Genomic DNA, 27,965 nt, shown 5'->3' on the forward strand with positions numbered 1-27,965 from the left:
AAATCAAAAAGGCCCAGGCCCTTTCTATCCTTTTATGCATTTGACAGATAAAATCCGGTCCAGTCACGAGTAAAATAGACCACCAATATCCACCTCGCTTTTTTCTATCGGGCCCGTCCCACCAAGGCTCCTCTTCAAGCTCCAATCTTCGCCTGCTTCTTCGCGGCGCTCTCAACCAAAACGCCATCCTCGTCCGAGTTGACCTCACCAAGCAACTCACGCTGTGCTCGCTTTCGCTTTTCGTCCCACCATTTCCTCTCTGCCTCGGCTTGCTTGGTTACTTCGTCGGTCCGGTCACGGATACGTTGAGCATTTGCCATCTCGTTTGCGGTCTGGAAAATCGTGTTACCCCAACCCTCTTTGAATGCATTTGCCTCCAATACTACGTCACGGAGCTCCTATATACAATTCATCAGTATATGTCTCATGCTATTAGGAGTTTTATCTAGTAACGGACCTCTTCGATCTCTGCCTCTGCTACAGTAAACCGGGTCCACAAGTCATCACTGATACTCCCCTTCTGAAGAAGTTGCTGCAATGATCCCTTTGCCTGTCGGAGCGCGATAATACGGCGGATGTCTTCGGTTGCACGACGAAGAAGAGCGGCTTTGAGGATGGTGTCGGGAACCTTTGTATTTTCTTGGTGGAGGAGAGTGAGGTAGACATCGCGGGCGTAGTGAGGGCCGAACCAGGGCTTCAGGGATGCTGCTTTATCTATCCGACGGTTAGTCCATGGTTTCGAATGGATGAAAGATATAAGATCAACCTACTGGCTTTTCGTTTGCGGTAGAGACTCGAGAAGACTGCCAGGGTGCCGACGAGGACGGTGATATACACCAGAGGTGCTATTAACGATATTGCGGTAGTGCTGCTCATTGTCGTAGTTCGAGCGATAGCAGTAGAGAATTAAGAGAGTGTAGTAAGGTCTTTTGTATTGTTCTTTATTGTAAGATGGTGAATATGTTTGTTATGGTGAGTTGTTTGTAGAGTGGAAGATGATCGATAGTTGGTGGAGGTAGCAGGGGCTTTGGAGGTGTCAAAGAAGGTCAAAATCTAAATGTGTCCTCTCGCGCCTTTTGGTCACACGTGACTTGACTAGTCGGTAGTGTCAGGGTAACGCTTGCGCTTTTCTTGGATAGTGTCCGGTAACTGGGTATGTAGGGGGGGTGTAAGCTTATAGCTGGTGCTTATTTTTATGTACATGTATGTACCTGCTTTTATGGTGCTGGTTGATGCGTATGTTTCATTAGTACTGTATGTAGGGTGGTGCTATTTTAGGATCGCATACATATCTTGGAATCATGTGAGATCACTCGGTATTTATTAGTCCCAAATTTTGAGGCTTCTTTAACTATAAAATATAATCAGTACAGTTGTTGTCCCAAAGAAATTATACGTTTAGTTTTAACCAATTTCAGATACCACACGTGTATCTTACTGCCACCGGTCAAAAACCTCAGCTTTATACTAATAGCATCGAAGATCTCAAGACGGTTCGGCTCGCAAGTGTAAGTGTGGCCATGGGACATCAATGACAATAGATTTTATAGTGTATAACATGCCATGAGCGTTAGTTTGGGCGGTTCCATGGCTGGCCAGACTATGTCTAGCGCCTGTTCCCATAGAGCATTTGTTGCTAGTAGTGTGGTCCATGAGCCGGCTCGAGTCGAGCCGACATATACGCTCGAGCTTTGGTGACAGGCTCGTAGACTGGCTCGAGCCGGTGGTCAATGATACAAAAAATAGGTTATCCTTGCACGAAGTGTAGCAAAATAGCAGATATATATCTCATTTCATAGATTAATACTGTGAGAAGGAATTAATTGGTTAACTGAGCATTGGAGTGAGTAGAAATCCCCTTTTTGCTTCTTTCATAGCTTCTGGAGCTTAGTTCAAAGTAAATAAATTGAGCTCGAGCCTAAGCTCGAGCCTTAGAGAAAACGGCTCAAGCCGGCTCAGGCTCGCTGGAGGGTGAGGCTCACTGGGCTCGAACCGAAAGCTCGAGCTGGCTCGGCTCATGGACCACACTAGTTGCTAGTCCGATCGATTCATCGTATGTGCATGTAGGACGTATCTACGTCTGTACTGCATAGTGCATTCCAAATCTAGATCTACGTACAGATGTTTATTGTTTTTCTGTTTGTAATTGTATTATGTCACGAATAAAGCCACTAGAATTATACTTTCGTCTGTGCCCGAAATTCACAAGAGTGATGTGCAAAAATCTAGCTACGAGGAGGTTGGTGGGCTAGGAAAGAGAGGGAGGAGATCACAAAGGGTGATTTGTGGGCGAAAATGGTTCGTGGAGTGAGTGTTAGGTTAGCTAGAGGTAAAAGGCTTCTGAACAGGTAAAGTCAAGTATCGTCAATACAGACGAAGGATATCGAAAATCGAGTGACTTATCATGTTTGGGTCCATTATGATTCAATTGCGATTAGTAAGTAACCTGATAGGCTCTTGGCAGGGAAGCAATGACGCTGCCTACGACGAGGGTCCAACAGCTTCTACTGTAGCAACCTCCCTCACCTTCCCCTCCATTCGCCTCATCTGCTTTAATCACTTTCAACACCCACGCAGAGCCATCTATTATTATATCAACTCCATCAGTGAAATTCATCAAAAACTCCGCTACCCATTATGATCCTACGTTTCCGTTCACCTGATGGTTCTTGGCGTATTGACATCCAACCAACGGATGATGCTTCTGTTCTCATCACAAAGGTAACCCTTCGGAAATATATATTCAGAGCATATAACCAACCGAAGTTAATGCTGTCCTAGCTTGTCGAAAATTTGCCAAAAGATGTTGATTCAAATTCGATCGTTATTTCTGATCGCCCGGCAAATGGGAAGACAAGGCCATTACGAGAACTGAAAGGAATGCCAATTTCTGATCTTGGGTTGAGGTTTGCTTCCACCAGAACCCCCAAAATATTTATGGTCGCTCACGTTTTCTTCATTTCCGGGATCTCAGTCATGGAGATCAGCTTTTTCTTTCTTACGGCAAAGTCTCGGAAGTCCCAATACAAGCGCCCTCTACTTCCACTAGAAACCAACCCGCCAGTAATCGGCTTAATGGCCAGCCAATCCGGGCCTCCGACGATGTATCGCATCGTTTAACTACAACTACAAATGACTACACCTCTCACGATAACACCCCTAATCCCTGGGAAACTGTTGTTCAGGACCATGTCGATGACTTACTTGAAAAACAAGATGGAAAGATCCCTAGGCCGCGAGACAGATTATGCAAGCACGGTGCGAAGGGAATGTGTGATAACTGCATGCCTTTGGAACCCTACGATGCGGGCTATCTAGCTGAGAGGAAAATCAAGCATTTGAGCTTTAATTCCTATCTGAGGAAGACAAATGCTAGTACCAACAAACCTGAGCTAAAGACCTCATACATGCCTCCTCTATCTGAGCCCTTCTTCAGAGTTCGCAAGGATTGTCCGTCAGGGCACCCTGCATGGCCTGAGGGTATCTGTACGAAGTGCCAACCATCTGCGATTACTTTACAACCTCAGACATTTAGGATGGTAGACCATGTGGAGTTCAGCGATCCAGCGCTGATCGATAACTTTATAAATTTTTGGAGACAAACTGGATGCCAAAGAATCGGTTATCTTTACGGACGTCTAGAACCCTATTCTGAAATTCCACTGGGGATTAAAGCGGTTGTCGATGCAATCTATGAGCCACCACAGGTGAATGAAATGGATGGTGTTACGTTAACCTTACCCTGGGAAGGCGAGAAAGATGTAAACGAGATTGCAGCGCTGTGCGGCCTCCGAAAAGTCGGTGTGATCTACACCGATTTGCTCGATGACGGAACTCAAACGGGTAAAGTAGTCTGTAAAAGACACATTGATTCTTACTATCTTTCTTCCCTCGAGATTGTGTTTGCAGCTAGGCTCCAGGCTGAAAATCCCCATCCAAGCAAGTGGTCTGAAACTGGCTGGTTTGGGTCCAGCTTTGTTACTTGCGTTGTCTCTGGAGATGAGGATGGCGGAATCAATGTGTCGTCCTATCAAGTCTCCAACACTGCAGTCGAAATGGTCCGTGCAGACATCATTGAACCCTCCGCGGACCCATCAGTTATGATGGTTAGAGAAGAGGATGATAGGTCACGTTACATTCCTGAGGTCTTTTATAGGCACATCAACGAATACGGAGCCAACGTCCAAGAAAATGCAAAGCCAAGTTTCCCGGTAGAATATCTACTTGTTACCTTGACACATGGATTCCCTGTTGAAAAGCGTCCGATGTTCACGGCTCCTCTTGGTCAGTTCCCCGTGGAAAATAGGGAACTCACGGGTGCATCTCAGGACCACCGCGCAGTGGCAAAACAATTAGGCATTACAACTTCAAGCGGAAACGAACCACAAGGCGGGATAGATGTCGTCAGCGATTTCCATCTTCTAACTTTTCTGAAAAACTGGGGTATTCTTGATAAGGTTAGTCTTCTCGTGTTACACCGGGTGCCGTTTCTGGTTAGAATTTTATCGAGTGATTACTGATGATCAAATTCTCATCGCCTCGTCCTCTCGCACATGCGGAGTGAAGGGGCAAGAGAAAAACAAAATTTATTATAGAAAGAAGAAGAGTTATTAGCAAAGGTGGCAACTGGTCACGATGTTATTGATGGGCATCAACTCTTACAAATGCCCGGATGGCAAACTCTGATGACGATACTCCGGGAGAGCGGTGAGAGCGCCCCTAGAAAACGTGTTTTTGATTCGCCCTCCAGCTTTGATTTTGGCGGCGGAGACGGCAAAAACGGTAATGACCGGAGCTTGGCTAAACGTTTGAGGGCGGTCAGTTTAAAATAATTTGATCAACATCCATCCAACCCACACATCTCGCCTCCAAGGACCAAAAAATATAACGTGGCCATTTTCTCGATGGACAGACGACCAATTACTACTTCTCTTTAAGGATGTCGAAAACGGGTAAGGATAGTGGGGTGGCTTCGATATTTGCGCTTGATCGTGTATTATACCTGGATATCAGGGACAAAGGAAATGGTTAATATAGGATCAAGAGATATTGACGGATTTCAGTTTAATGCTACCATGGGTTTTATTCGCATTGCTTTGATTTGTTAGGGAAACAACTCATGGACTCATAAAATTGAATTTATTAAATTAAGAAATGTTCCGTGAGAACACAATGCATTTGAATTCAATGTATGGAAAGGCGGGCCCGGCAACCTGCGGAGTTTAATTGACTATTTCACTGGATAAGTAAGTTTATCACACGGATACTGCATGAATTTAGAGCATAGGTCTATATTTCTATATGCTTAGTCTAATATGCAGTGTTACATGCGCAAGGAAGGAACACCTGGTATAATGTAGCCGGAAGTTATCGTTTTATGATGATCACCGCTGCATCAAGTGATGAAGCTATCATGAGTGATTGCTTGTGATCCAAACGCGGTTGGGGTCCGTGAACAATCGGTAACCTACAGTCCACAAAACGCATTGAAGTGAAATAAATGGAGGTGCTTCCTGCTCGTCAAGGGAGAATTACGCTTCCAATATCAATATGCAGACGTGCGACGCCTGCCCTCTCATTTTAGTATATTAATGCCTGCCGTGTGGGCGCTGAAAGGCATATATTCCCAACATCCAATACCACTTCTCTAATCCTTTCACTAGCTATAGGGTATGACTACGCATTGTCGCAACTGCCATAAAGACCTCGCTGTGGATATACATACATAGAAACGCCTTCATGGTGGCAGCATTTTCCCATGTTATTTTTGAACGGTGGAACTAGATTAGTAAAACCCTTTGGAGCTGCTATATTTTGATGTTTTGTGGCTGGAGGTACAAGATTAGCGGGAGGTAATAGATTGTATCTGGACGCCAGCACCGCATGTATGGCTACACCAAATATGTTCTCCCATATCATAAATTATTGGCTAAGTATCGGGTATCCACAATTCTAGCGGTGCGTTTGGCCAAGAAGAAGTGATGGATTACTATAGATCGATGTGCATCAATCAGTGTTCTTTCTGCGATGGCAACAGGGGGGGTTTTGCCAAATTCTGACTTATTATTCACGTTGTTAACTACACTCGCGACCAAGCACGTAAGAGCAATTTTTCCCTTCAAATTATCTGAGCGGGTTAGGTTATGGAGGTAGGTATTCCATGGATCTCCAATGTTATAATAAATGCACTTACTAATGAAACCTGGACCACCCGCTAACTGGAGTTAAAAACCTTGACAACCCGACATTCTCGAGTGACAAATCATGATCCATCATCACACTTAGAGGGTTAAAATTAAATATCTCACAAAAGCTAAGATAACGCCCGTAGGACTATAAAATGTAAGATCGAATTGAGTTGAAGGGATAATTTCTTGATTTCATGGTTTCTTGGCAACTACCGGCTTACTCACCATCTATTGGAGCTATATCCGCCCATATTCTAATTTCCACGGGCCAGGTACGCCATCCATATGGTCATCCTTGTTCATCTCTTTTGCACTTATTGAAGCCTATCATGCCACGTTCTAATTCTAATTGCTTGTATTTTCTCTCGCTCATGCTCAGCTCAGCTGGACCCTGTCATGTTGGAAATCGGAAACAGAGCGCTACCATCGCATCGATAGAGGGAAGGACGATGAGGCGGAGATGGCCGCAGCCATCTTATTTGAAATTCCATAGTCAGTGCGTGCCGTCAAGGTATTCGAAGGTTTCAGAGTTAATTGGATTGTATATACTGTAACGATATTTCGTCATGAGATGAATAATTTTTAATGGTGGGTATAGGCCCCCTCTAATTCGATCCGGTCAGTGATTGTAGAAAACAAAAGATCGAAATCAAAGGACAAATGGTAGATTTGGTGTTGCGATGAGTTACATACATGTATGTATGTAGCACTATACTAGTGCATGTTAGATGACATGAGCCACGCATAAGTGACAGATATAACTGCATTGAGTTCGATAAAACAAATGAACATGTAGAAAAAGAAAAAAAAACTACTTGAAATGCAATAAATAGTATCTCTTCTAGAGGTAGAGGCCTTGAGCTTCCCAAGACGCCGCCTCATGGAGATGAACGCGTGCAAGAAGTTTACCACTATTGTTGGGTATCTTGCAGGAAACAATCTGCTGAGAGGGGATCTCCCGGAGTGGCCGATAACAGTGAAACTTCGCACAGCATCATTAATACACAGTAAAATAACCAAATTCGTAGAAAATAAATATTGAGATGAGAGATGGGACACCAAGCACGAAATCCATGAGTAAAACCCAGACCCGTATATAAACTCCATATAAAATGCAGCACTCAAGAAATATACAGCCCTATACAAACCAATCACTGAACGTCTCATTCGGCATTTATGAGTTCTCGTCAATATCCGCCCACTTCGCCGTAATCTCCGCCCTCTTGACCTTCGCTACCTCTCGGTTTTTCTTGGTCCTTTCGAGCCGTTCCGCACGGAGACATTTATTGACGTTTCGTTTTGCTTGGTTGCACATTCCAGATGCTTTCCAGAGAAATCCGCGTGCATGGCACTCATCGAGGATTGCCATCACCTCCTCACAACCTAAGTGGGGTGTTGATCAGTTATTGTGGCAAGTGAAATTGAGCATTGGGAAAAGTGATGGAGGAGGAGGAAATGATAAATACCTCTGTTGTCTTTGGTATGTAGGTGAGGATGCATCTTGTTTGGGCGCTTCTCAGAGGATGTTCAACGTCAATTGTAGATGAGGTTGAGGATGAGCCTTTACCGCTGAATCGGGAGAGGCGTTTATGCATCTCGCCAAGACCCCCATGCAAAGACTGTGCTTAGCTCATCGCGGGGAGCTTCAAAGAAGAGCCGCGTTTTTTGGAACCTCTGCCCGCAACTTGCCCTTGCCCCGCCTAAAAGTACGCGAGAATCTCCCCCTGACTAGCATCGCCTACGACCGAACATCTCCCGAGGTGCTAAAGAGCTATGGCCACCCCCGCAGCTGCGAAGAAGCAGCAAGGTACGGATACCCCACCCTTTCTTGTGTAGAACTTTGCTAATGGGGAAATTGAGTGCGTGATAGAGTTACAACTTCAGTACACCAACTACAAGAATACTCTACAACAACTTGCGCAGAAAATCGGAGACGTTGAGCAAGAGGCAGAAGAACATAAGTTTGTTCCCCCTATGATAATAACAATGGCATTTTCTGAATCACCTTGTGTCTCGCCTGTCATTTCACTGACAATGCAATGTTCGCACGGCGCAGACTAGTCCTTGAGACCCTCGCGCCCGTCCCGGAGGACCGAAAATGCTTCCGCCTGATCAATGGAATTCTCGTTGAAAGGACGGTCGCGGATGTAATTCCAGCTCTCAAGACTAATGCAGAGGGATTGAAAAGTGTTCTGGAAGGGTTAGTGAAGGAGTACAAGAAAAAACAGGAGGAGATGGACAAGTGGAAGGTACGGACGGCACTTCCCTTTCCTTTGCTTCTGCTTCGTCAATATCTCGATGATTGTCATCATGATTCCTTACCCCCATCTTTCCCTTTATTCTTCTTTCACCCATTCTTTCTTATCACTTGTCAATTGCGCTCAGCCTTGATGCGCTCTTCTCTCCGATCAGAGCATGATCTTTGCTATCCAATCTTTTCATCCAATCCCTCATATACCGGGCCCTTTTCTTGTATGGGTGCAGCAACGCTGACGAGTTTAATTGAAAACAGACCAAGAATAATGTACAAGTGGTGAATCAGTGATTCTCGTCTCTTCACTGGACCTCTCAACCACGACCAAGGACTTACCTGTGCATACCTGGGCGTTTAGAGTGGTCATAATTGATTTGTACACACGGGCATGCAGTCTATTCTGGTATCTCCGTGCCGTCATCGACGGTGAACAACAACGCAATTGTTTCTTGTAATGACTCTGCCCCTCGCTCGCTGCTTCAGTTGTAGAGTAAACGTTTTTTTCTGCCGGCCTGCTTGCCTGCCTGCCGGTTTGCCCTGTGTCTTTACTAGACCCTGACGAAGGCGTGGAACCAGCGAAAAAAGAATACATTTTTCAGCTCTCGTTTGAAACACAAGCAACCCCTACATGATGCATCTTGTGAAGCAGATGATTTTCGGAACCTTGCATGATATAATCCTTTTGGTACCTACTCTAGTCCCTTGTATCCTATTCGTATATATTTTTTTGCGATGAGCTTTGTATGATGTGAACAGACTCCCGGGTTTCCTCGCAGGGGCTGCAGATTGAGCCGCCTATCGTGAAATCGGATAACGCCATGGGCAGGGGTTGCTGTCCGATTAACATCCACCCAGAACCATAATTCATGATGATGTGTGGGGGAGCCCAGTGCCAAAGACCATAGAAAAAAAATCCATCATGTTGCTGAGTTGGCCGTGGCTGAGCCGCCCACGATCTGTCAAAGGTGTCAGAAAGCTGGAAAAAACAAAGGCTACTATTTCCAATATCTGCCGATGACGTTTCGTTCGTTCCTTTCAACCTTGTTTTGGGGTACAATGCACCTTAAATGTACTAGACATAGACACACCGATTGATGTGTTGTCAGTTCTCGATTTCTGGATGCCGTTCTTTTTTTTTCTGGGTCCGTTTTTTTTCTTCCTTTCTTTTGGCCCCAGCATGGTTGACAGAAAAGCTTCGATTCTTAGTTGGCCCATAATTATTCATCTTGGTTGCACAACACGTACTGTACGTATGTAGGCATGTAGAGTACTGCCGGGCACCCCCGCCCCACACATGCAGACCAAACCCATCATCCTCTTCCTGTCTTTTGAATGATTTTTTTTCCCTCTATTTGGTGTTCGTCTCAGAGTGATCGACGCACGTCCCTCCCCAGGTATGTTTCCGGACCCGACACAAAGGAATTGGATGGAAGTTTTTCGACCGAGTGAATGATAGGATTCTTCCCCTTTCTGCAGTGCAGACCATCCTCACATACATGTCCCTTCAAAACAAATATCCTTGCACACACCAACTGGCGAATATCTGTGTCTGAAGGAAGCAGAGCTAAAACCTGAAACACTCCTCGAGGTTTAGGGTGAGGTGTACTTGTGGAGTTCTTTAGAATATTTATTCCCCTGCACGTCGTTAGACAAACCGTAAGGCTGAAACACGCACGGGAAGCGGGGTTCTGGGTTTCGGAAGTCCGCGGCGGCAGCTTGTCGCCGTCATCGCGTTGATTGATTTGTATCATCCGAACCGAAGAAGCAAGGCGTTATTCTGCCGTACTTATCTGTTAGAGCAACTGACCCTGCCTTTCCTTCTACAACGCATTGATATGCTGATATCGCTGTTGGAGGTCTTATTGCAGAGCCTGTCTTTATTTTTCCCCTTAGGTGCATTTGGGACCGTGAATCATTTAGAATATCTTTATTTTTAAAACGCTAGGCATAGGTCACTTGGCCACGCAAACAACTGTTCGTTTACAAAGAATGTCCAACTAGGGGTTCATATTCAAACGTCGGCTCTTGTTGGCAGGGTGTATATTTTGCTTCGTCAGTTTCGTATGTGGACATTGTGGAGAGATCTAAGCAGAGAATACCATGCCGGGACGCCTGTCGTGTCATCATCATCATGTCGTGCAGTTCAAGCCAGACGGTTCATGATTATTACTGATCACCCTGCTGCTGCTGCGGACCAAACAAATTGCTGCTGTACCTTTTTTCTCGTACCTGTTTTTTATTTTTTGTTCCGTAGGTTAGACGAGTGATGATGCCCAAGGAGTTTCAGGATGGATGGAGGGATGGATGATGGAGTGAAAGGAAGGGAGATGATGCGACGGGGGGGAGATCTGTTATTACGGTTGTCGTTCTCATATCTACTCATATCGTGATTGTACTTTAGTAGTCTTATGTGCGAGTAGTTACTCTAGTTTGGCTAGCGTGGAAGGGTTTTTGAGGCTTCTGGAACTCGAGACGACCTCCGTTCTCCAGTGACGGAATTTCGCTGCCCACCATAACGTGTCCTGCCATCAGACGATAACCTATCAAACGTCACGGCTCCGAAAAAATGGTCCCCTGGCAGATCTACCAGGAAATGTTATGAGTATCGACTGCATTTTTCTGGTACTTGGGTAAGATATTCGTGGTTGACGTTCCACACAACGACCACATAATATACGGGGGTCTCAGGTGGACGTATTCGGGTTGTCTCTGTTACACAGGGCCTGCACAGGACTACCCCGGACATGAAAGGACACACCAGCGTATCACGGAAGCCACCAAAGGAAAATACGCGCGAGTGCTGTCCACTGGTGAACTTCAGGCTGAGACCTTAGACTTGTCGCTTTGGGGAATTTGTTTTTTTATTTTTTGTTGTTGTTTTTCGTAGACAGGACACGGTGGAGAGGGCTTCTGCATCCATCTCATCCAGTTTTCTCTCAACAGGGACTCCGGAGGAAGAAGCACCAAGTTTTTTTGTTGCTGTTTGAGTATTGTTATTCACGCTTTTTCGTTTGATTTTGAGGCTCTGTGTGCTTGGTTCCAGTATCACGCGTTCGTTGACCGCCATTCCATTTCGATTTCAATTCTGTTTATACGGGGTTCCTTCCTTTTTCCTTTTTTCTTCTTCCCAGTACCTACCACACCACCGCATCTTCATCGCGACACACAACTACCTACGTATCAATATCAGGTATTGTGCATAGGACATACCTCTTACTGCCGGCATTCCCAAACACCCCCCTCCATTTCCAATATAGCACTGCATTGAGTGAGAGAGACCATAGTGTAGTTAGCTGCTGCTTCATCCTGCCTACTGCTGCTGTGCGCGTGGCTGCTAGCTGGTCCCCCGCTCCCAGTACATCGATTCTAATTCTCACACCCACACCCACACCCACATCTTCTTTCCATTCCCGCACCCGCACCAACACTGCCGTCACAAGTGCGTACCCCTCCGCCCATTACCAGCACAGTGGTTCGGGAAGAGCGCACACCAGACAACCAATACCAGTGACGTGTCTGCCAGCGAACCAGCTAGCTAGCACAGTTAACGCGCTGTCCCTGACTGTCAGTTTGTGTGAACACAGCGACAGTACTTTACATCATGTCGGCTTCCCCCTCGAAGGACCTGGAGGTGGAAGTCGGAGCACAGTCGCCTGACGAACAGGAGCACATGGATAGAGATCAGCCGGAAACGTCGCAACCACCGCCTGTGTTTGATTTCGAGGTCAAAGAACAGGACCGATGGCTGCCAATTGCAAATGGTGAGTCAAAGTCAAGTTTCTCGCGTATCTTAATTGCCCTGCCTGCCTGCCATGCCCTGGTTTATTTATGCTTGTGAGGGGAAAAAGAAGGAACGCCTCCATCCCCCGCCCCCGCACTCCGCTCCCCTCTCATTTGTTGGATTTACTCCCTTTCTCCCCCCCTTCCCTTCCACACCCCTCCATCCCTAAAAAAGCGTTGCTTCTCCGCGCTGGGCCGTTTCCGGGACTCTGCAAGGCATACGGAAAGTCAAGATATTCCTCGAAATAATGCCTACAACCTGCTCAAGATCCGACTCGCCGGTCTTAACTTTGGAAAAAGAGAGAGCGACATCGCCGCAAACTGTACTCGCAGATGCTGACATTCGAAATTTTGCTCCAGTTGCTCGAATCATGAAAACAGCGTTGCCAGAGAACGCCAAAATTGCAAAGGAAGCAAAGGAATGCATGCAGGAATGTGTGAGCGAGTTCATATCATTTATAACCAGCGAAGGTATGTTCATTTTTACTTTTTTGATTTTTTTCGTCCTAATTCCTATCGGTGGTGTTGGCGTTATATACAATATATATGACATATCTCGAGAGGAGATGTTTCATTGGTGGCAGGGAATTTTGTTTTATACAAGACTGCGATTCCCTGCACACGCATCGATATCTCAGCTCAGGAACGAATAATGTTTTCTTGACATCTGATCTGACGAATCGGCTAATTTCCCTGCCACGTGCGTCACAGCATCCGAAAAATGTCAACAAGAAAAACGCAAGACTGTCAACGGCGAAGATATTCTGTTCGCCATGACATCCCTGGGATTCGAAAACTACGCAGAGGCCTTGAAGATATACCTCGCCAAGTATCGCGAAGTAAGTTGACCCGAGCTTAAGCTTTTTTCTTTTCTTATCTTGTTTTTTTCCCCCCGACATATATATTTTGGTCGAAAACAGAAGGTTGAACATGACAATTGATTGGCATGGGAAGTCGCAATCTCAGAGGAACCAGTCAGAGGGGGGGTCGAGGGGCGGTGGGGGGTACGGAACAGGGAATGCAGTTGGCACAGCAACATCATCATCATCCACCTACAGGGGGAGATCCGAGAGCGCCAACCAGACGTTAACCCCACCAATGGAAGGAGACGAACACCATCAGTATAACGATGTCTACGGCAACGGAGACGGACCCTACTAGCGTGTTCAAGGACCAACTTCAGGATATAGTGCCTGTTTGGAGGCGGCGGAGTCGTTGTACCATATGAGGAGCGAAAGGGCCGATTACGAATTTTCTTACTCTTCTCGACAATCATAAACACATACGCACCGTTCTCGAGGTCGTGTGGAAGACGGAGTAGCGGCACGTTTTTTGGAGTCCCATCGGTGGGCGTTAATTGGGACGTGTAATATGTTCGAGAAAGTGTGTGTAGAAGGGCGATCGACCGCTTATCACGCCGCAAAAAAGGTTTATTTCTTTATAGGGGGGTTATTCCTTTTTTTCAACTTGAAAGAAGAGCATTTCATAACCGGATTTCTATTGTCACTTATTAGACTTTCACTCACATCTCGTTTCCTGGTGGGGGGTTTTTCCTATTAATCCAAGACATAATGCTGGTTTTTCTTTTTTCATTATCACCCCGCTTACCCTATTTCATTTGTTACTTTCGTTTTTCATTTTTTTATTGGGAGTTTTTGGCTTTGAAGTCGGTGAAGAGTGGGGAAAAAAACACAAAAACCGGGGCAAGAAAAAAGAGGAAGTCAAGAAAAAAGCGAAGAAAAGAAGAAAAAAAAGAGGGACGGACATTCGTTAGCTTCATTAGCATTTTGATTACTGAGATCTTATTATTTTACTTTGGGGGTTTTCAGGTTTTGTGGTGTATGTATGATAGAAGCCATCTCTTGCACACAAATGGAGTTTTTGTTGTTAGTCATAGCTACTCATATTCAAATCGCTTTCTAATCTATATGGAAAATCTACTGCAATAAAACTGGGTTCTATGCTCGGAGTTCATTGCTTCTCTGTTTGGAGACAAAGTTTCCTCGTGTTAACTATCAATGATCGGTACTACACCTTTTTGATAAGGATGGTTTTGTGTAGCAACCAAGATTTACTCTAAACCTAAAATAGAGCTACATGTATTGGTGGCTTGGTCTTGGCATTGGATAGATGGAACGAGGCTAAATGTGTTCTGACATGTAGTAACCCAAACCTGAATGCTGCATTTTATTCCACGACTCGAACTCAATGAGAGCCTCCTCTATTCGTATTAAGCACTGTATATATCTCATCAACAATTACTGGCGGATCATATTTTTAGCATGGACTATAAGTGTTTCTGGAGTCTCCGTGTAATATCTGATTTCAGCTGGTATTCCGGAAGCACATGACATGGAGGAGTCGTATGAGGGAATAAATGAAGCAAGAATATCGCATGTGACATTGGCTTTTATTTTGACATTGATCTAATTTAAAGAATGTAAATGATTATGCACAATTGTACTAATACAATATGCTATATATACCCAAAGTGCGATTGCACGTCACTTTACCGGCTAGCTAAGAAACATCCCGCAAATAGAGATTTTCATGGTTGATCTAGAAAGTTAATTAATGGTCGAGAAAGAAACTGACAGCTCTAGATCTTCATAAATCTGTGAAATCGTTGGTGGAAGTATAATTATTAACCTTTAAGACCAATTGCAAGCTCTTGATCAAGCATGACTACATGTATATATAGCTAAGAATTAGGAGAATCATGGCAATGAAATCGCTTTAGTCTCATTAACTCTAAAATAACTAAAAATAAAATAACTAAAAATAAAAGTGATAAAGACATTGTCAGTTTGAGGTAGCGCCTTTTACGAATTATCATCGTTGTAAGTACTACTTATTTTGTCGGCCATGTAGTACCTACATGTATGTATTTGTTCTTTAACTGCATTATGCGTACCATCAAAGGGGATTTAATAGAAGTACGGGATTGTGTACGCGTGCACGTGTATAAAACGTCCGAGTCAAATGGCGACCGGGATCCTACTAATACCGCACCAATACCGCAGTCTTGTGGTATTCTGGTTGAATACACCTTCTTTTGGGGTAGTCTACATGTACTTATATGTATTGTAGTACTCTATATCTAGGCTTTTTTATGGTGACATACATATACGTATCTGGGCTTAATTAAAGAGCTAGGTACGTGTACCTACAGGTACTGTACTTCACATGTAAAGTAAGGCCGATTAGCATCTGGCGCTGCTAGTAAAATCTAGGGTCTAGGGTTCACCAGTGAGTGGGGCCTTGGCGCGCTAGGCTTCTTCCGAGTGAGGGCAGCACTCAAAAAAATTTCCAACGTACATGTAGTTTCCCACGCAACACCACGGTGGAAAACCTCAATTCGCAAAGAAGTAAATTTGCGACCACCCAAAGAAGAAATCACCAATGGCGCCCGAAAAGAAACGAAAGCGTCCTCAAGATGGCGCCGAATCAAACCCCGCAAAAAAACCTCATGTTAAGAAATCCGAATCCACCGCGACAACAGCTCCCGCAGCACCCACAGCGCCTTCAACGCTACGGTCTGTGAAAGATGACGAGGGTTCATTTCCAAGAGGCGGCGCGAGTGCATTGACACCTTTGGAATTTAAGCAGATCTCAAATGAGGCGGCCAGAGACGTTTTATTTGAGTCCGGGGGTGCTGGAAAAACCAGTGGTGGGGATGGCGGGATAGCGCTGAAGAAGGGTAAGAAGAAACCAAAAAGGTCAAGAGAAGAAAAGAAGGAGAAGAAGGAAGATCAAAAAAAAGAGGACAAAGGCCCGTATCCAGAGGGATTGAGTTTCAAGGTAAGTTCTAACGCGAAAATAATTGGGGTTTGACTAAAAGGTTTCTGTGACGGCAGAGATTGGCCTCCGGAATGCTAATCCTCGGATGCATTTCGAAAATCAATGCTACGGATTTAGCGATAGCATTGCCAAATAATCTTACTGGCTTCGTCCCACTCACTTCGATTTCAGAGACATTCACTAAAAAAATTGAATCCCTTATTGATGAGTCTGAAGACGAGGCCAGCGAAGAGGAGCAAGAAGAGAAGGGATCTCAGTCCAAAGATGAGAAAGATGCCTTCGATCTCAACGCAATGTTTCGTGTTGGCCAATATCTTCGCACCTACGTCGTTCATTCTATCGAAGATGTCGCCACGAAAGCCGGCTCTTCCGGCGATCAGAACAAAACCAAACGACGCATTGAACTTTCCCTCGATCCATCGCTCGCTAATTCCGGACTCACACCTAGCGATTTGGTAGTAGGCTGCACAGTTCAGGCCTCAATTTCCAGTGTTGAAGACCACGGATTAGTTATGGAACTTGGCATTAGTGAGGGTATCAAAGGATTTTTAGCAAAAAAAGAGCTTGGTCATGACTTTACAATGGCTAAGGCTACCCAGGGACAAGTTTTGCTCTGTACAGTCACTGGAATTGGATCTAATGGAAAGATTATAAAGCTCTCTGCGGATCTTGAACAGAAGCCTAGCAAGAAAGGAAAAATTGCCGGGGGCAAGGGTACCTGGTGGGTCAGCCAGGCGCCAACAATCAATGCCTTTCTCCCCGGAACAGGCGTCGAAGTCCTTGTTACCGAAGTTGGAAAGAAGGGTGGTCTTGTTGGCAAGATAATGGGCATGCTTGATGCCACTATTGACTATTTCCATATTGCAGGATGGAAACCGGAAGAGCTCAGCGAGCGGTTCAAGATTGGAGAAAAGGTATCAAGCCTTTTTTAAGTCTACGGTTTTTACTTCATTTACTAATACAAATAGATCAAAGCACGAGTAACTATCACCTTCCCCAGTTCCGACCCCCAGAAGGTCGCCATTTCAGTTCTCCCCCATATTCTCGCGTTCACTCCTCCCGCCGAAAAAGACCTTTCGACCACTCTCCCTATCGCAACCATTCTCCCTACAGCAAAGATCATCGATGTAAAGCCTAAAGTTGGTTTGTTTTTAGAAACTGGCATTCCGGGAATTCCGGGTTTTGTTCACATCTCACGAGTATCATCGGAAACAAAGATTGACGATTTGAGCAAAGATAGTGGCCCATACAAACTGGAAACAATTCACGAAGCAAGAGTTGTTGGGTTTAACGCTATGGATGGGATATATCTACTATCTACGGAAAAGAGGGTCTTAGAGCAGCCTTTCTTGAGGATTGAAGATATCAAGATTGGGGAGACAGTGAAGGGCAAAATCCAAAAAGTCCTTGAAAGAGGTGGGGTTACAGTGAATATTGCGGACGGAATCAGCGGGTTTGTCTCGGAAGATCACTTAAGTGATGTGAAACTGAAGAACCCAGAGAAGAAGTTCAGGGAAGGAGTTGAGGTTCGATGTAGGGTATGTTAGATTAATCCGTTTATATTTAGATAATCTAAAGGCTAACCACGGGACCCATGTAGGTGCTTTCTACAAATCCCGAGAAACGTCAGCTCCGCCTCACCTTAAAGAAGACACTCGTAAACTCGGATGCTCCTCTTATCTCCGATTATGAGTCCGTTACCCCTGGCACCCGCTCTGTAGGTACTCTTATCAAGATCATGGCCCAAGGCGCTATCGTCCAATTCTACGCCGGGGTTTCTGCATACCTTCCTGTTTCTGAAATGTCGGAGGCGTACATCCAAGACCCGAAAGAACACTTTCGAGTAGGGCAGTCTGTCAACGTACATGTTCTCTCTGTCGATCCTGAAAGCAAAAAGATGAGGGTATCTTGCAAAGACCCCAACTCATTCGGCGAGGAGCAAAAAGAGGCACTGAAGGCACTCGAACCTGGAAGTCTTGTGAGTGGGACTGTGGTTGAGAAGAGTGACGATGATCTAATCGTGGAGATCAAGGATGGATTGAAGGGGGTACTGATCGTTAGTCAATTGACTGATGGGAGTAGGCAAAAGAACGTAAATGCTTTCAAGAAGTTGAGGGCAGGACAAACACTAAGTGATTTGGTGGTTTTGGCGAAGAATGAAAAGAGGAGGCTAATCACATTGAGTATGAAACCGAGTCTTGTCAAGGCTGCGAAGAGTAAAGAACTCCTTAGTTCTTTTGAGGATGTTGAAGAAGGGAAGAGTGTGAAGGGCTGGGTGTACAACATCACGCTCGCTGGGGTTTTCGTGGCGTTTGCAGGTGGTCTAGTCGGGTTGGCTGTCAAGAAGGATCTTCCGACTGAAGTGCAGTCACTACCTGACTTCAAATACGTCAAAGATCAGTCAGTAACCGCGAAAGTCACACGGGTCAACCAAGAGAAGAGGAGGTTTTTCCTCTCTTTGAAACCCGAAAGCGAACTTGAAGTCAGAGAGTCCAAGGAGCCCAAGGATCCAAACCTTGTGACGCCTATTAACCCTCTAGATGAGAAGATGACCTCTCTCACCCACTTCACTCCCGGAACTGTCACGAAAGTGGTTATCGTATCTGTGCAGCAGACCCAGATTAATGTCAGGCTTGCAGACAATATTCAAGGCCGTATCGACGTCTCTCAGATTTTCGATTCGTGGGAAAGCATCAAAAATAAGAAGAGTCCCCTCGAGTCTTACAAAAAGGGCGACGTGATTCCCGCTAAAATCCTCGGTATTCATGATGCTCGCAATCATCGTTTCCTAGCTATAACACATAAGACATCCAACACAAAGACACCAATCTTTGAGTTATCCGCGAAGCCAAGCGTTGTTGCGAAGGAGAGTTTAGACATCTTGACGATCGACCAAGTCACTCAAGGTTCTAGCTGGGTCGTGTTTGTGAACAACATAGCTGAAGAGTGTGTATGGGTGAATATCTCGCCCGACATTCGTGGTAGAATCAGAAGACTCGATCTGTCCGAAGACGTTTCGCAGCTTAATGATCTCCCCCAAAATTTCCCTATAGGTTCTGCGCTCAAAGCCCGCGTATTAAGCGTAGACACCGAGCACAAAAAACTTAATCTCTCAGCGAGATCCTTATCCGCTTCCACTTTAACATACGATCAGCTTAGTAAAGGAATGGTTGTACCGGCCCGGGTCACTAAGGTTTCGGACCGCCAGGTCATCGTTCAACTTAGCGAGTCTGCCTCTGGACCAATAAACCTCACAGATATCGCAGACGACTTCTCCGAGGCCAAAGTCAGTAACTTCCGCAAGAATGATATCATTCGCGTTTGTGTGCTCGATTTAGACAAGCCGAACAAGCGGATTACACTTTCGGCAAGGCCATCAAGGGTGCTATCTTCCACTCTGACAGTTAAGGACCCGGAAGTTCAAACCATCGCGAACATCAACGTTGGGGATGTTAGAAGAGGTTTTGTTAAAAATGTTTCTGATAAGGGGCTATTCGTTTCTCTTGGTGGGAACGTTACTGCCTGGGTTAAGGTCTCAGACCTTGCAGATACGTTCTTGAAAGACTGGAAATCGATGTTCACTGTGGACCAGCTTGTTGAGGGTAAAATCGTCGCCGTTGAGAAGACTTTGGGTCATGTTCAGATGAGCTTGCGACCTTCCGCTATCTCAGGCGAGCTCAAGAAGCAGACTCAACTCTCAGAATTGAAGGCTGGGCAAGTTGTTACTGGACGAATCAAAGGAGTTGTTGATTATGGGGTCTTTATACAACTAGATAACGCTGCAAATATCAGTGGTCTGTGTCACAAAACCCAGATCGCTGATGGTGTCGTCGAAGATATTGGCAAGCTGTATGCAGAGGGCGATCCCGTGAAGGCGAAGATTCTAAAAGTAGATGTACAGAAGGGAAGGGTAAGCTTTGGGTTGAAGGCGAGCTTTTTCGAGGATGAAGATAGTGATGACGATGCTTCAGAAGGTGGGGTTGAGTTAGATGATGAGGACAGTGACGGAGAGAAAGACAGTGATGAGGATGGTGATATCAATCTTGAGGATGTTAAGGTATGTATACACATACTCATTGATATCTTTACAACTCTCCAGTGCTAATACATTCGATAGGATTTTGACAGTGACGCTGAGGAATCAGATAAAGGCGGAGATGTTGATATGGAAGACGCACCCGTACTCGCCGTTGGCGAAGGACTGAGTGCTGGCGGTTTCGACTGGACTGGCAGCATCCTCGATAAGCGGGAACATGACGCTGCCTCCGAATCGGAGAATGACGGTGACCAAGATAAACAGAAGAAAAAGAAGCGGAAGAAGAGTAAAATTAAGGAAGACATGACTGGGGATATGGCAACTCGTGAACCCCAGTCTGTCGCTGACCACGAACGGATTCTTCTTGGTGACCCGAACAATTCCGTGCTTTGGATTCAGTACCTAGCTTTCCAGTTGCAACTCAGTGAGATTGAGAAGGCAAGGGAAATTGCAGAGAGGGCGATAAAGACTATTGATGTCAGGGAAGAGAAGGAGAAGCTGAATGTTTGGATTGCAATGTTAAACATGGAAAATGCGTATGGAAATGATGAGACCCTACAAGAGACATTCAAGAGGGCTTGTCAATACAACGATTCTCAGGATGTGCATGAAAGGCTGGCTAGTATCTATATACAGAGCGGAAAGACTGAGGTATGTTATCAAAATAAGATATCACATTTGAAGAGGGGTTAATCTTTTTACAGAAAGCTGGTGATTTATTCAAAGTCATAATCAAGAAATTCTCCCAAGATCCGAAAATCTGGGTTAACTACGCCGACTATCTCCTCACAAATAGCAATAGAGAAGAGGCTAGAGAGTTACTCAAACGCGCCATGCAAACCCTTCCTCAGTCCAACCATAAGGATCTTATCACCAAATTTGCCAAGCTCGAATTCAAGAATGGTGATCCTGAAAGAGGAAGGACACTTTTTGAGAACTTATTGGGTACTTTTAATAAGAAGAACGACCTGTGGAACGTATTCCTGGATGTTGAGATGAAGTATGGAGGTGAGAGCGACGATAATAAGGAAACCGTCAGGGCGTTATTCAGAAGGGCATTGGCAGAAGATAAGTGCTCAGCACGTCAAGCCAGAGGGCTATTCAAGAAATGGATGGAATATGAAAAGAAGGCTGGCGATGAAAAGAGTGTAGAGGATGTCACAAGGAAGGCGAAGGAGTACGTTGACTCTAAGAAAGGGAAGGCAGAATAAGGGGTATCATTTATCAGGTGGAAGGCGTAACTGTAACATAAGCATATAAAAGTCTTGTTTTTAGGGGTTTAATATTAGTTTCGATATCACAACTACAATTACACCGCCATCCCGCTTGATGTATTGTAATAATGACATGTTAAGCTTCTAACTATTAATGACATATTGTACGCGTTAGCGTAATTCTAGTCATCCCTAACAACAACCGGCCAACCAGCTCGTCCTCCCATTCATATCTTCTGCATTGCCAGTTCATCATCATCTCACACCCGTTCGAGGATTATCTTCTTTTTTAGTCTTACTAGACTTGCCCGCTTTAGAACTTTTTTACACAGCTTACACCCCCCACTTCCCTTATCAATCTCTCACACACTCATCACAACTCGTATACAATCAAAGCACCCATTCAGTCACCCGCCACGACCGCCTCGAAACTTTGAAGCAACAGTTACAAACCTTCGGTTGGGCTTCTATTAAAGGCCGAATTTTTGAGTTTGAAACGCGAGGCTAATATCTGTACTTCTCAATCCAAAGCTTCATTAGCTTTTAGGACCTGACGGAGAAGTAGAAGTAAAGAAGAAATTTCTTCTATACTTTCGAAGCATCATGACATCAAGTGAATCCTTCGATGAGGAGGGGGAAATATTCGAAACAGAAGTAGAGAAGGCACCTCCATCGCTGCCTTCGGTCTCTGGCCCCAGCGTTGACCGTATTTCCAATAGAAATAATAGAGGCTCGAGATCGCCTGTCGTTTCCAACCACAGCGACGATGCGCGATCCTCCTCGTCTCGCCATGACCGTCGTGATCGTCAAGATCCCCGCGATCATGATTCCCGTGACTACCACTATCGCAGTGACGACTACCCCCGAGGCGAAAAACGCAGGAGAGGCGATAGTAGGGGCGACCGTGGCCCAGACCCACGCCAACATCGTGTGCACTACGAAGCCGGCAATGATCCCAATTATGGACGTCGCTCGAGAGTTTCGTATGCAGATATAGATCGGTCGGACCCTCGGGAATTTAATAAGGTGCCCTATGACAGCCCGGACGAGCGATATCAGAATCGTGAATCAAAGCGGTCACGTACACAGAGTCGTTCCCCGCCGCGAGGACCGAGAGGTGATGGTAGAGGTGGTCGTCGGGGTCATTATGATGATAACAGACGTGAGAATGGCAATAGGTACCACGAAAGGGATATAGTAAAGCACAACGGCAGTCATAGGATCTCCCGTGAACAATCAGTGAGCGAACAGGGAGATTTATCCGACCCTTCAAAACGAGATGCTGAAAACCGGAGCAAAGTGTCAGATAGGACGTCGTCGTTCTCGGGAGCTCAGAAGACGACAAACGGAAGGTTTGTTTTTTCACCCCGTCAGAAACTAGACCCATACAATTGCGAAATTGACCTTTTGTTGTTATAGGAACGCTGAAAAGAGCGGTGTACTCAAACGAGATTTTGAAGAAATTGAAATTGAGGAACCGGTTGATGAAGCTAGCTTAATTGAAGAACGGCGAAAGAAGAGAGAGGCCATTAAAGCTAAATATAGGGGACAAGCTACACCATTGCTTGTTTCGGCATTGGGTCTTGATTCGACACCCAATTCTCCAGCAGAGGGTAGCGCTACACCTGGTGAGATCAATTGCCAGTTTTCACCTGATTTATGTGGTTACTTATATATAGCAGCAACGCCGTCATCACGAGAACATACGCCAGGCGATTTTACCATTTCTAAAGACGGTATCGCAGCACCTATAGATAACCCTGCCCTGCACTCCCCTATTGATATTGATAGCCCCTCGGCAGCCGACTATGATCCTACCATAGACATGCAAGAGGATGCAAAAAGAGGTCAAGAACACAGACACATAAAGGAAGTTTCTTCCGGTTCCTATGATGAAACTAAGACCACAGTCAAGGATGTTCTTCTCCCTGAGAATGCTTCGGAGCAGGAAGAGCAAAAACCAGGAGGGAAAGCAGATGACGATGATTTTGATATGTTTGCAGAAGGTGATGATGATGATATGTTTGCGGACCCATTACCAAAGTCTACTAAGAAAGAACCTGAAACTGCCAAGGCAGTCCCGGTTATTCCCGCGGCGAAGCAACTAGATGCTAGTTTACTGGACAATTGGGATGATCCAGATGGATATTACCGTGTTATCCCTACGGAACTACTTGATGGTCGATATCATGTGCAGACAAACTTGGGAAGGGGTATGTTCTCGGGGGTTGTTAGGGCGCTTGACCAAACCACGAATAAACAGGTAGCCATCAAGATCATCCGAAACAACGAAACAATGTAATGATTTAATCTTGAAACACTTTGAGGACATTACTGACAATATCTACAGGAAAAAAGCCGGCATGAAGGAAATCGAAATATTAAAGAAGCTGTGTGCTGCAGATCCCGAGGATAAAAAACATCTCATCAGGTTAGAACGATATTTCGAACACAAGGGCCATCTTTGTATTGTTTTTGAAAATTTGAGGTATGTCCACCACTTAGTTTGCTTGGCTTCAGGTCGATCACTAATGATGTTATAGCATCAATCTCAGAGAGGTATTGAAGAAGTATGGCCGAAATGAGGGTATTAGTCTAGCAGCAGTACGGTCATATGCTCAACAAATGTTCCTTGGTTTGTCACTCATGCGCAAGTGCAACATCTTGCACGCTGATCTGAAGCCTGACAATGTTTTGGTAAGCTCAATTTTCCATAACATACCTGCAACATCCCATTAACCGCGTTTAACTTCTTAGGCAAACGAAAACTGTAGCAGTTTGAAAATCTGTGATTTAGGATCGGCCTCTGATGCGTCAGAAAATGACATTACTCCTTACCTTGTCAGTCGATTCTACAGGGCCCCCGAAATTAGTGGGTCACCTCCCCCCCCCCAAAAAAAAAAAAAATCCATTATTCCATAAATTGCTAAATACCTTGCAGTTCTGGGTATTCCCTACGATTATGCCATTGATATGTGGTCTATAGGCTGCACTCTCTACGAGCTCTTCACTGGCAAGATTCTCTTTACTGGCCGTACAAATAATCAGATGCTCCGCTCAATAATGGAGTGTCGAGGAAAGTTTCCGCATAAGCTTTTACGAAAGGGGCAATTTACAATGCTACATTTCGACGATATGTTGAATTTTAGGAGTATCGAGAAAGACAAAATCACTGGAAAGGTGAGCGACAGAATAGTCCGCTTCTCTAAGAAACCTTCTAACCCTCCCTTTTATCAGGACATTATTAAAACTATGAACTTTAATAAACCAACTCGCGAACTCCGGCCCAGGCTGCTGTCTGCTGCTTCAGGTATGACAGATGCAGAAAGCAGAGATCTGAACCTTTTTATTGACCTGTTGGACCGCTGTTTGAACCTGAATCCAGAAAAGAGGTGTACACCAGCTGAGGCGCTGAAGCATCCTTTCATTCATCGTATCACTACTAGGTAGGGTGGGGGTTTAGCGTGGTAATACGTGTGCGTGGGGTGCAGTTTGTTTTTCCCTTCTCTTCATTTGCATCATATTCGCGAATGACGTTTTTTATTAGGCTCTATAGAACAATTTAGGGTGCAACTAGGCCGGTGTTCGGCCGAGTTTCTCTTTTTTACAAGTCAAGTTGAACTTAGCTGCATGTATATAATGTGGTTAATAGGTTTCAAATGCAATATTGAGATTCTGGGTCGATACGTCCGGACCGAAATTCTGTATTATCAGAATTATTGCTATAGAAGGTTCAGGATTAATAGTTAAAAGGGTTGACAGGACCGGGTGATCCTATCCTTATAAATAATATCCTTATAGCGAGAGACTGCTGCAGCTGTATTTTGGTTCTATATTACTGGCTATAGCCTATGATGGTCGTGCAAACCATATTGGAGGTCACGTAAATCTCTTATTACAGCTGCTCGTTGTTTTTTAAACAAAAATTATTCTCGGCGGTTTGGGCTGCTTTTATCTTTTAAATTTTAAAAAGGGAGTGGCTGTGGAGTTTTTAGACTATTGTGAGCTGCTAGGTACCCATGTATAGATGATAGCATATAGTACATATATTCATATATTATCACTCGATCCCAAAAAGATATAGGGAAACCATGCTATGGACATGGATCCACTTTTCAAGTTGATCATTTTTATGAATAACTTGGTAGACCATAATTACATATCCCTTAAACCGTCAGGCCGGATCCCAATCGTGTTACTCAAGCCCAATCGCAGAGGAGTGTCTATGATGAAGCTATCACAGTTTTGACGATAAGAACTAGTACTGTAAAACCGTGAGGAGCTACTTATGCATCATAGTTTTTTATATCACGACTTCCGTATTGGGCTTGAGTAACACGATTGGGATCCGGCCTGACGGCTTAGGGATAACTGGAGTGTAATCGAAGAGGGCTCTATCGGGTTAATTGGGTAAGCACTTATCAATACAGGTATAGGGATATAAATAAAGAATGAACTTGTTCAAAGGGAAGGGCTAAGTTCGTACCCGCTGTCCCATCGTATTTACATACATGTATGTACCCTAGACAGTACATACCCCGGAGGCTAGCTGTTATGTACTCAGGGTGTCGGAAAATGATGCACATTCGGTGATATCTCAACAATGAGAGAATAAATCTTCACATTAGGGTATACCAAGGTCAATTTGAGTGTGTAGATTCTCTTGATGATGAAGGAATGAAAAAGATGTCTGTCATCAATGTTTTTCTGGGTTCTTTACTTATGTATATATTTTCGCTACCTCACAGCGACTTTTTGTCTTGAAAGTGGATATTTTATTTTCAAACACTGGCCAATGTATTCTCAGGCATAGCAGAGACGTTCTGTACCCGAATTCTGAATTTAGGGAGTATTTTGTGTTGTGCCAAAATATACTCGTAATTTCATAGCGTTTGTGAACATAGCTGGGTCTGCATACACCAAAATCTGGAGCCTCATGCAGGATTTTGCAGGTATGCAACCCAGTTGTGTTCACAAACGCTATGAAATTACGAGTAGATATTTGGGGGTATTTGGGCAAAATGTGCATCACTTTCCAACACCCTGGGTACATCGCTACATACCATAGGAGCTTACATGTAGGTATATGTAGGTACATGTACTTTAGCTGCGCCTTTAACAACCCAGCTTTTGGGTGAGCCTGGGTATGGTGCATACATGTAGCTTCAACACAAAACCTCTCTACTATCTACCCCCCCGGATATTTAAGATATGTAGTGCCATAGGTTTTTATGCGAAAAATATATGCATCTATCCATAAAGTACATGTACATATATATATATCAGAATTGGCAATTCCACATGCCTTTAGTTGGTGCCTCCTTTCAGCCGCATCAACGGTTGTTAGGCTAATAATTAGCTGCAAAGCGCCACAACGCGATGGGATGTTTACAATTTTCCTCGCGTCTCACTTTGAACTGTGTCAACATCTCCCCACACCCCTCCCGTAAGCCTCAAGCCATTCATCCTTCCTATCCAACAATTTCTTCTACCAAGCCATATACCTCGTCTCTTCTATACCATGGCAGGCTTTAGCAGAGGTAATGAAACGCCTATGGACTTTGAATATGACCAGACCCCTGATATCAGTCCGGCGTCACCCTTCTATGACGCAAAGAAAAGTCAGTCCCTTTCCCTCCTGTTTTCTTGCTTTCCCTCTCCCATGCTGTATCGTATTGTATGTACTGACATAGATCTAGCAACAAGCCGTTCAATCTTCGCATACTCCCCTATAAACCCCCCCCATACCCCCCCAGCTACTGCGACCTTCCGTTTCACTGCAGGAAATCCGACGACTCCACACTCAACACGACCTACGCAGTCGGCTTTCCAAACACCAAGCTTTCAGCTATTGCAGAATAAGTGGAACACACCATCAAAGGACTCTGATATATTCTCAGAAGCTACCCCCCGGTCCCCGGATTTAGACAGTGAGGCGCCAACTCCTGAACCAAAAACCGCTCGGTCGGAGCTTAAAAGTATAACTAGCAAGCCTGTTCTACCATCAACTACACCCTCACAAAGCACTGGTCGCGGAGAGCTCAAGAGGGGCGAGCCGCGAAGACAGCTATTTGCCGCTGTAACCAAAGCACGTAGACGGAGACCGCAGACGCAGGTTTCAACACAAAATTTTACGCCCCTCTCTGGATATGATGATACGGAGGTTGAAAACTCAGAGGAATCGGATGAGGACGACGAGGAAGAAGATGAAGATGACGGCTCACCTTGCCGGCGGCCCCCACCTCGCATTTCATGGCGCCGCACAGCAGAATCTGCTGCGGCCTCTTTTGTGTCAACCCATCGTGACCTGCCGCTAATTGTGTCACATTACCTTCAGCTATTCTTCAATCTCTCATTACTACTACTGGTCCTTTACGCCGTGTTTTGTTTCTATCTTACTATCCGGGCAGACGTCGATGTAAAGGTGGAGGAGTACTCCTCTGAAATCTTAATGGAGATCAGTCAATGCAGCAGAGACTACATTGAGAATCGCTGCGCGCCAGGAATGAGAGTACCAGCTATGGAGAAAGTATGTAGTGCATGGGAAAGATGCATGAACAGGGATCCGACAATGGTCGGGAGAGCACGAGTAAGCGCAGAGACATTTGCCGGGATCGTGGATGGATTTGTTGAAGGAATCAGTTACAAAACTATGGTGAATCATGTTTCCCCGTGGATATTATGATAATGAT

General features: G+C 45.0%; 8 protein-coding genes across 8 annotated transcripts; 6 read left to right on the plus strand and 2 right to left on the minus strand.

Annotated features, from left to right (window-relative positions):
- Nucleotides 1-134: 134 nt before the first annotated feature.
- H6S33_001103 (uncharacterized protein) lies at nucleotides 135-876 on the minus strand (the record flags this gene model as incomplete). The annotated part of the gene is made up of 3 exons (XM_044832444.1): nucleotides 135-398; nucleotides 458-714; nucleotides 771-876. 3 exons carry the CDS (start codon nucleotides 874-876, stop codon nucleotides 135-137), a joined length of 627 nt encoding a protein of 208 aa, XP_044694070.1.
- A 1,761-nt stretch (nucleotides 877-2,637) lies between these two features.
- On the plus strand, nucleotides 2,638-4,832 carry H6S33_001104 (uncharacterized protein; the record flags this gene model as incomplete). Its single annotated transcript, XM_044832445.1, has 4 exons — nucleotides 2,638-2,721; nucleotides 2,782-2,906; nucleotides 2,975-4,457; nucleotides 4,596-4,832. 4 exons carry the CDS (start codon nucleotides 2,638-2,640, stop codon nucleotides 4,830-4,832), a joined length of 1,929 nt encoding a protein of 642 aa, XP_044694071.1.
- A 2,530-nt stretch (nucleotides 4,833-7,362) lies between these two features.
- Nucleotides 7,363-7,800, minus strand: H6S33_001105 (uncharacterized protein; the record flags this gene model as incomplete). Its single annotated transcript, XM_044832446.1, has 3 exons — nucleotides 7,363-7,571; nucleotides 7,655-7,688; nucleotides 7,756-7,800. The coding sequence occupies 3 exons, from the start codon at nucleotides 7,798-7,800 to the stop codon at nucleotides 7,363-7,365; spliced, it is 288 nt and encodes a 95-aa protein (XP_044694072.1).
- A 161-nt stretch (nucleotides 7,801-7,961) lies between these two features.
- Nucleotides 7,962-8,733, plus strand: H6S33_001106 (uncharacterized protein; the record flags this gene model as incomplete). Its single annotated transcript, XM_044832448.1, has 4 exons — nucleotides 7,962-7,995; nucleotides 8,059-8,149; nucleotides 8,245-8,437; nucleotides 8,701-8,733. 4 exons carry the CDS (start codon nucleotides 7,962-7,964, stop codon nucleotides 8,731-8,733), a joined length of 351 nt encoding a protein of 116 aa, XP_044694073.1.
- Nucleotides 8,734-12,043: 3,310 nt separating this feature from the next.
- On the plus strand, nucleotides 12,044-13,383 carry H6S33_001107 (uncharacterized protein; the record flags this gene model as incomplete). Its single annotated transcript, XM_044832449.1, has 4 exons — nucleotides 12,044-12,203; nucleotides 12,583-12,693; nucleotides 12,934-13,061; nucleotides 13,177-13,383. 4 exons carry the CDS (start codon nucleotides 12,044-12,046, stop codon nucleotides 13,381-13,383), a joined length of 606 nt encoding a protein of 201 aa, XP_044694074.1.
- A 2,241-nt stretch (nucleotides 13,384-15,624) lies between these two features.
- Nucleotides 15,625-21,270, plus strand: H6S33_001108 (uncharacterized protein; the record flags this gene model as incomplete). Its single annotated transcript, XM_044832450.1, has 6 exons — nucleotides 15,625-16,023; nucleotides 16,080-16,937; nucleotides 16,992-17,561; nucleotides 17,624-20,080; nucleotides 20,141-20,710; nucleotides 20,764-21,270. The coding sequence occupies 6 exons, from the start codon at nucleotides 15,625-15,627 to the stop codon at nucleotides 21,268-21,270; spliced, it is 5,361 nt and encodes a 1,786-aa protein (XP_044694075.1).
- A 606-nt stretch (nucleotides 21,271-21,876) lies between these two features.
- Nucleotides 21,877-24,723, plus strand: H6S33_001109 (uncharacterized protein; the record flags this gene model as incomplete). The annotated part of the gene is made up of 8 exons (XM_044832451.1): nucleotides 21,877-22,625; nucleotides 22,693-22,901; nucleotides 22,956-23,571; nucleotides 23,624-23,761; nucleotides 23,817-23,970; nucleotides 24,031-24,145; nucleotides 24,215-24,453; nucleotides 24,511-24,723. The coding sequence occupies 8 exons, from the start codon at nucleotides 21,877-21,879 to the stop codon at nucleotides 24,721-24,723; spliced, it is 2,433 nt and encodes an 810-aa protein (XP_044694076.1).
- A 2,071-nt stretch (nucleotides 24,724-26,794) lies between these two features.
- On the plus strand, nucleotides 26,795-27,958 carry H6S33_001110 (uncharacterized protein; the record flags this gene model as incomplete). The annotated part of the gene is made up of 2 exons (XM_044832452.1): nucleotides 26,795-26,894; nucleotides 26,973-27,958. 2 exons carry the CDS (start codon nucleotides 26,795-26,797, stop codon nucleotides 27,956-27,958), a joined length of 1,086 nt encoding a protein of 361 aa, XP_044694077.1.
- Between the last annotated feature and the right edge of the window lie 7 nt (nucleotides 27,959-27,965).

This window comes from Morchella sextelata, assembly GCF_020137385.1.
Source record: "Morchella sextelata strain SCLS chromosome Unknown scls_10, whole genome shotgun sequence".
NCBI lineage: Eukaryota > Fungi > Ascomycota > Pezizomycetes > Pezizales > Morchellaceae > Morchella > Morchella sextelata.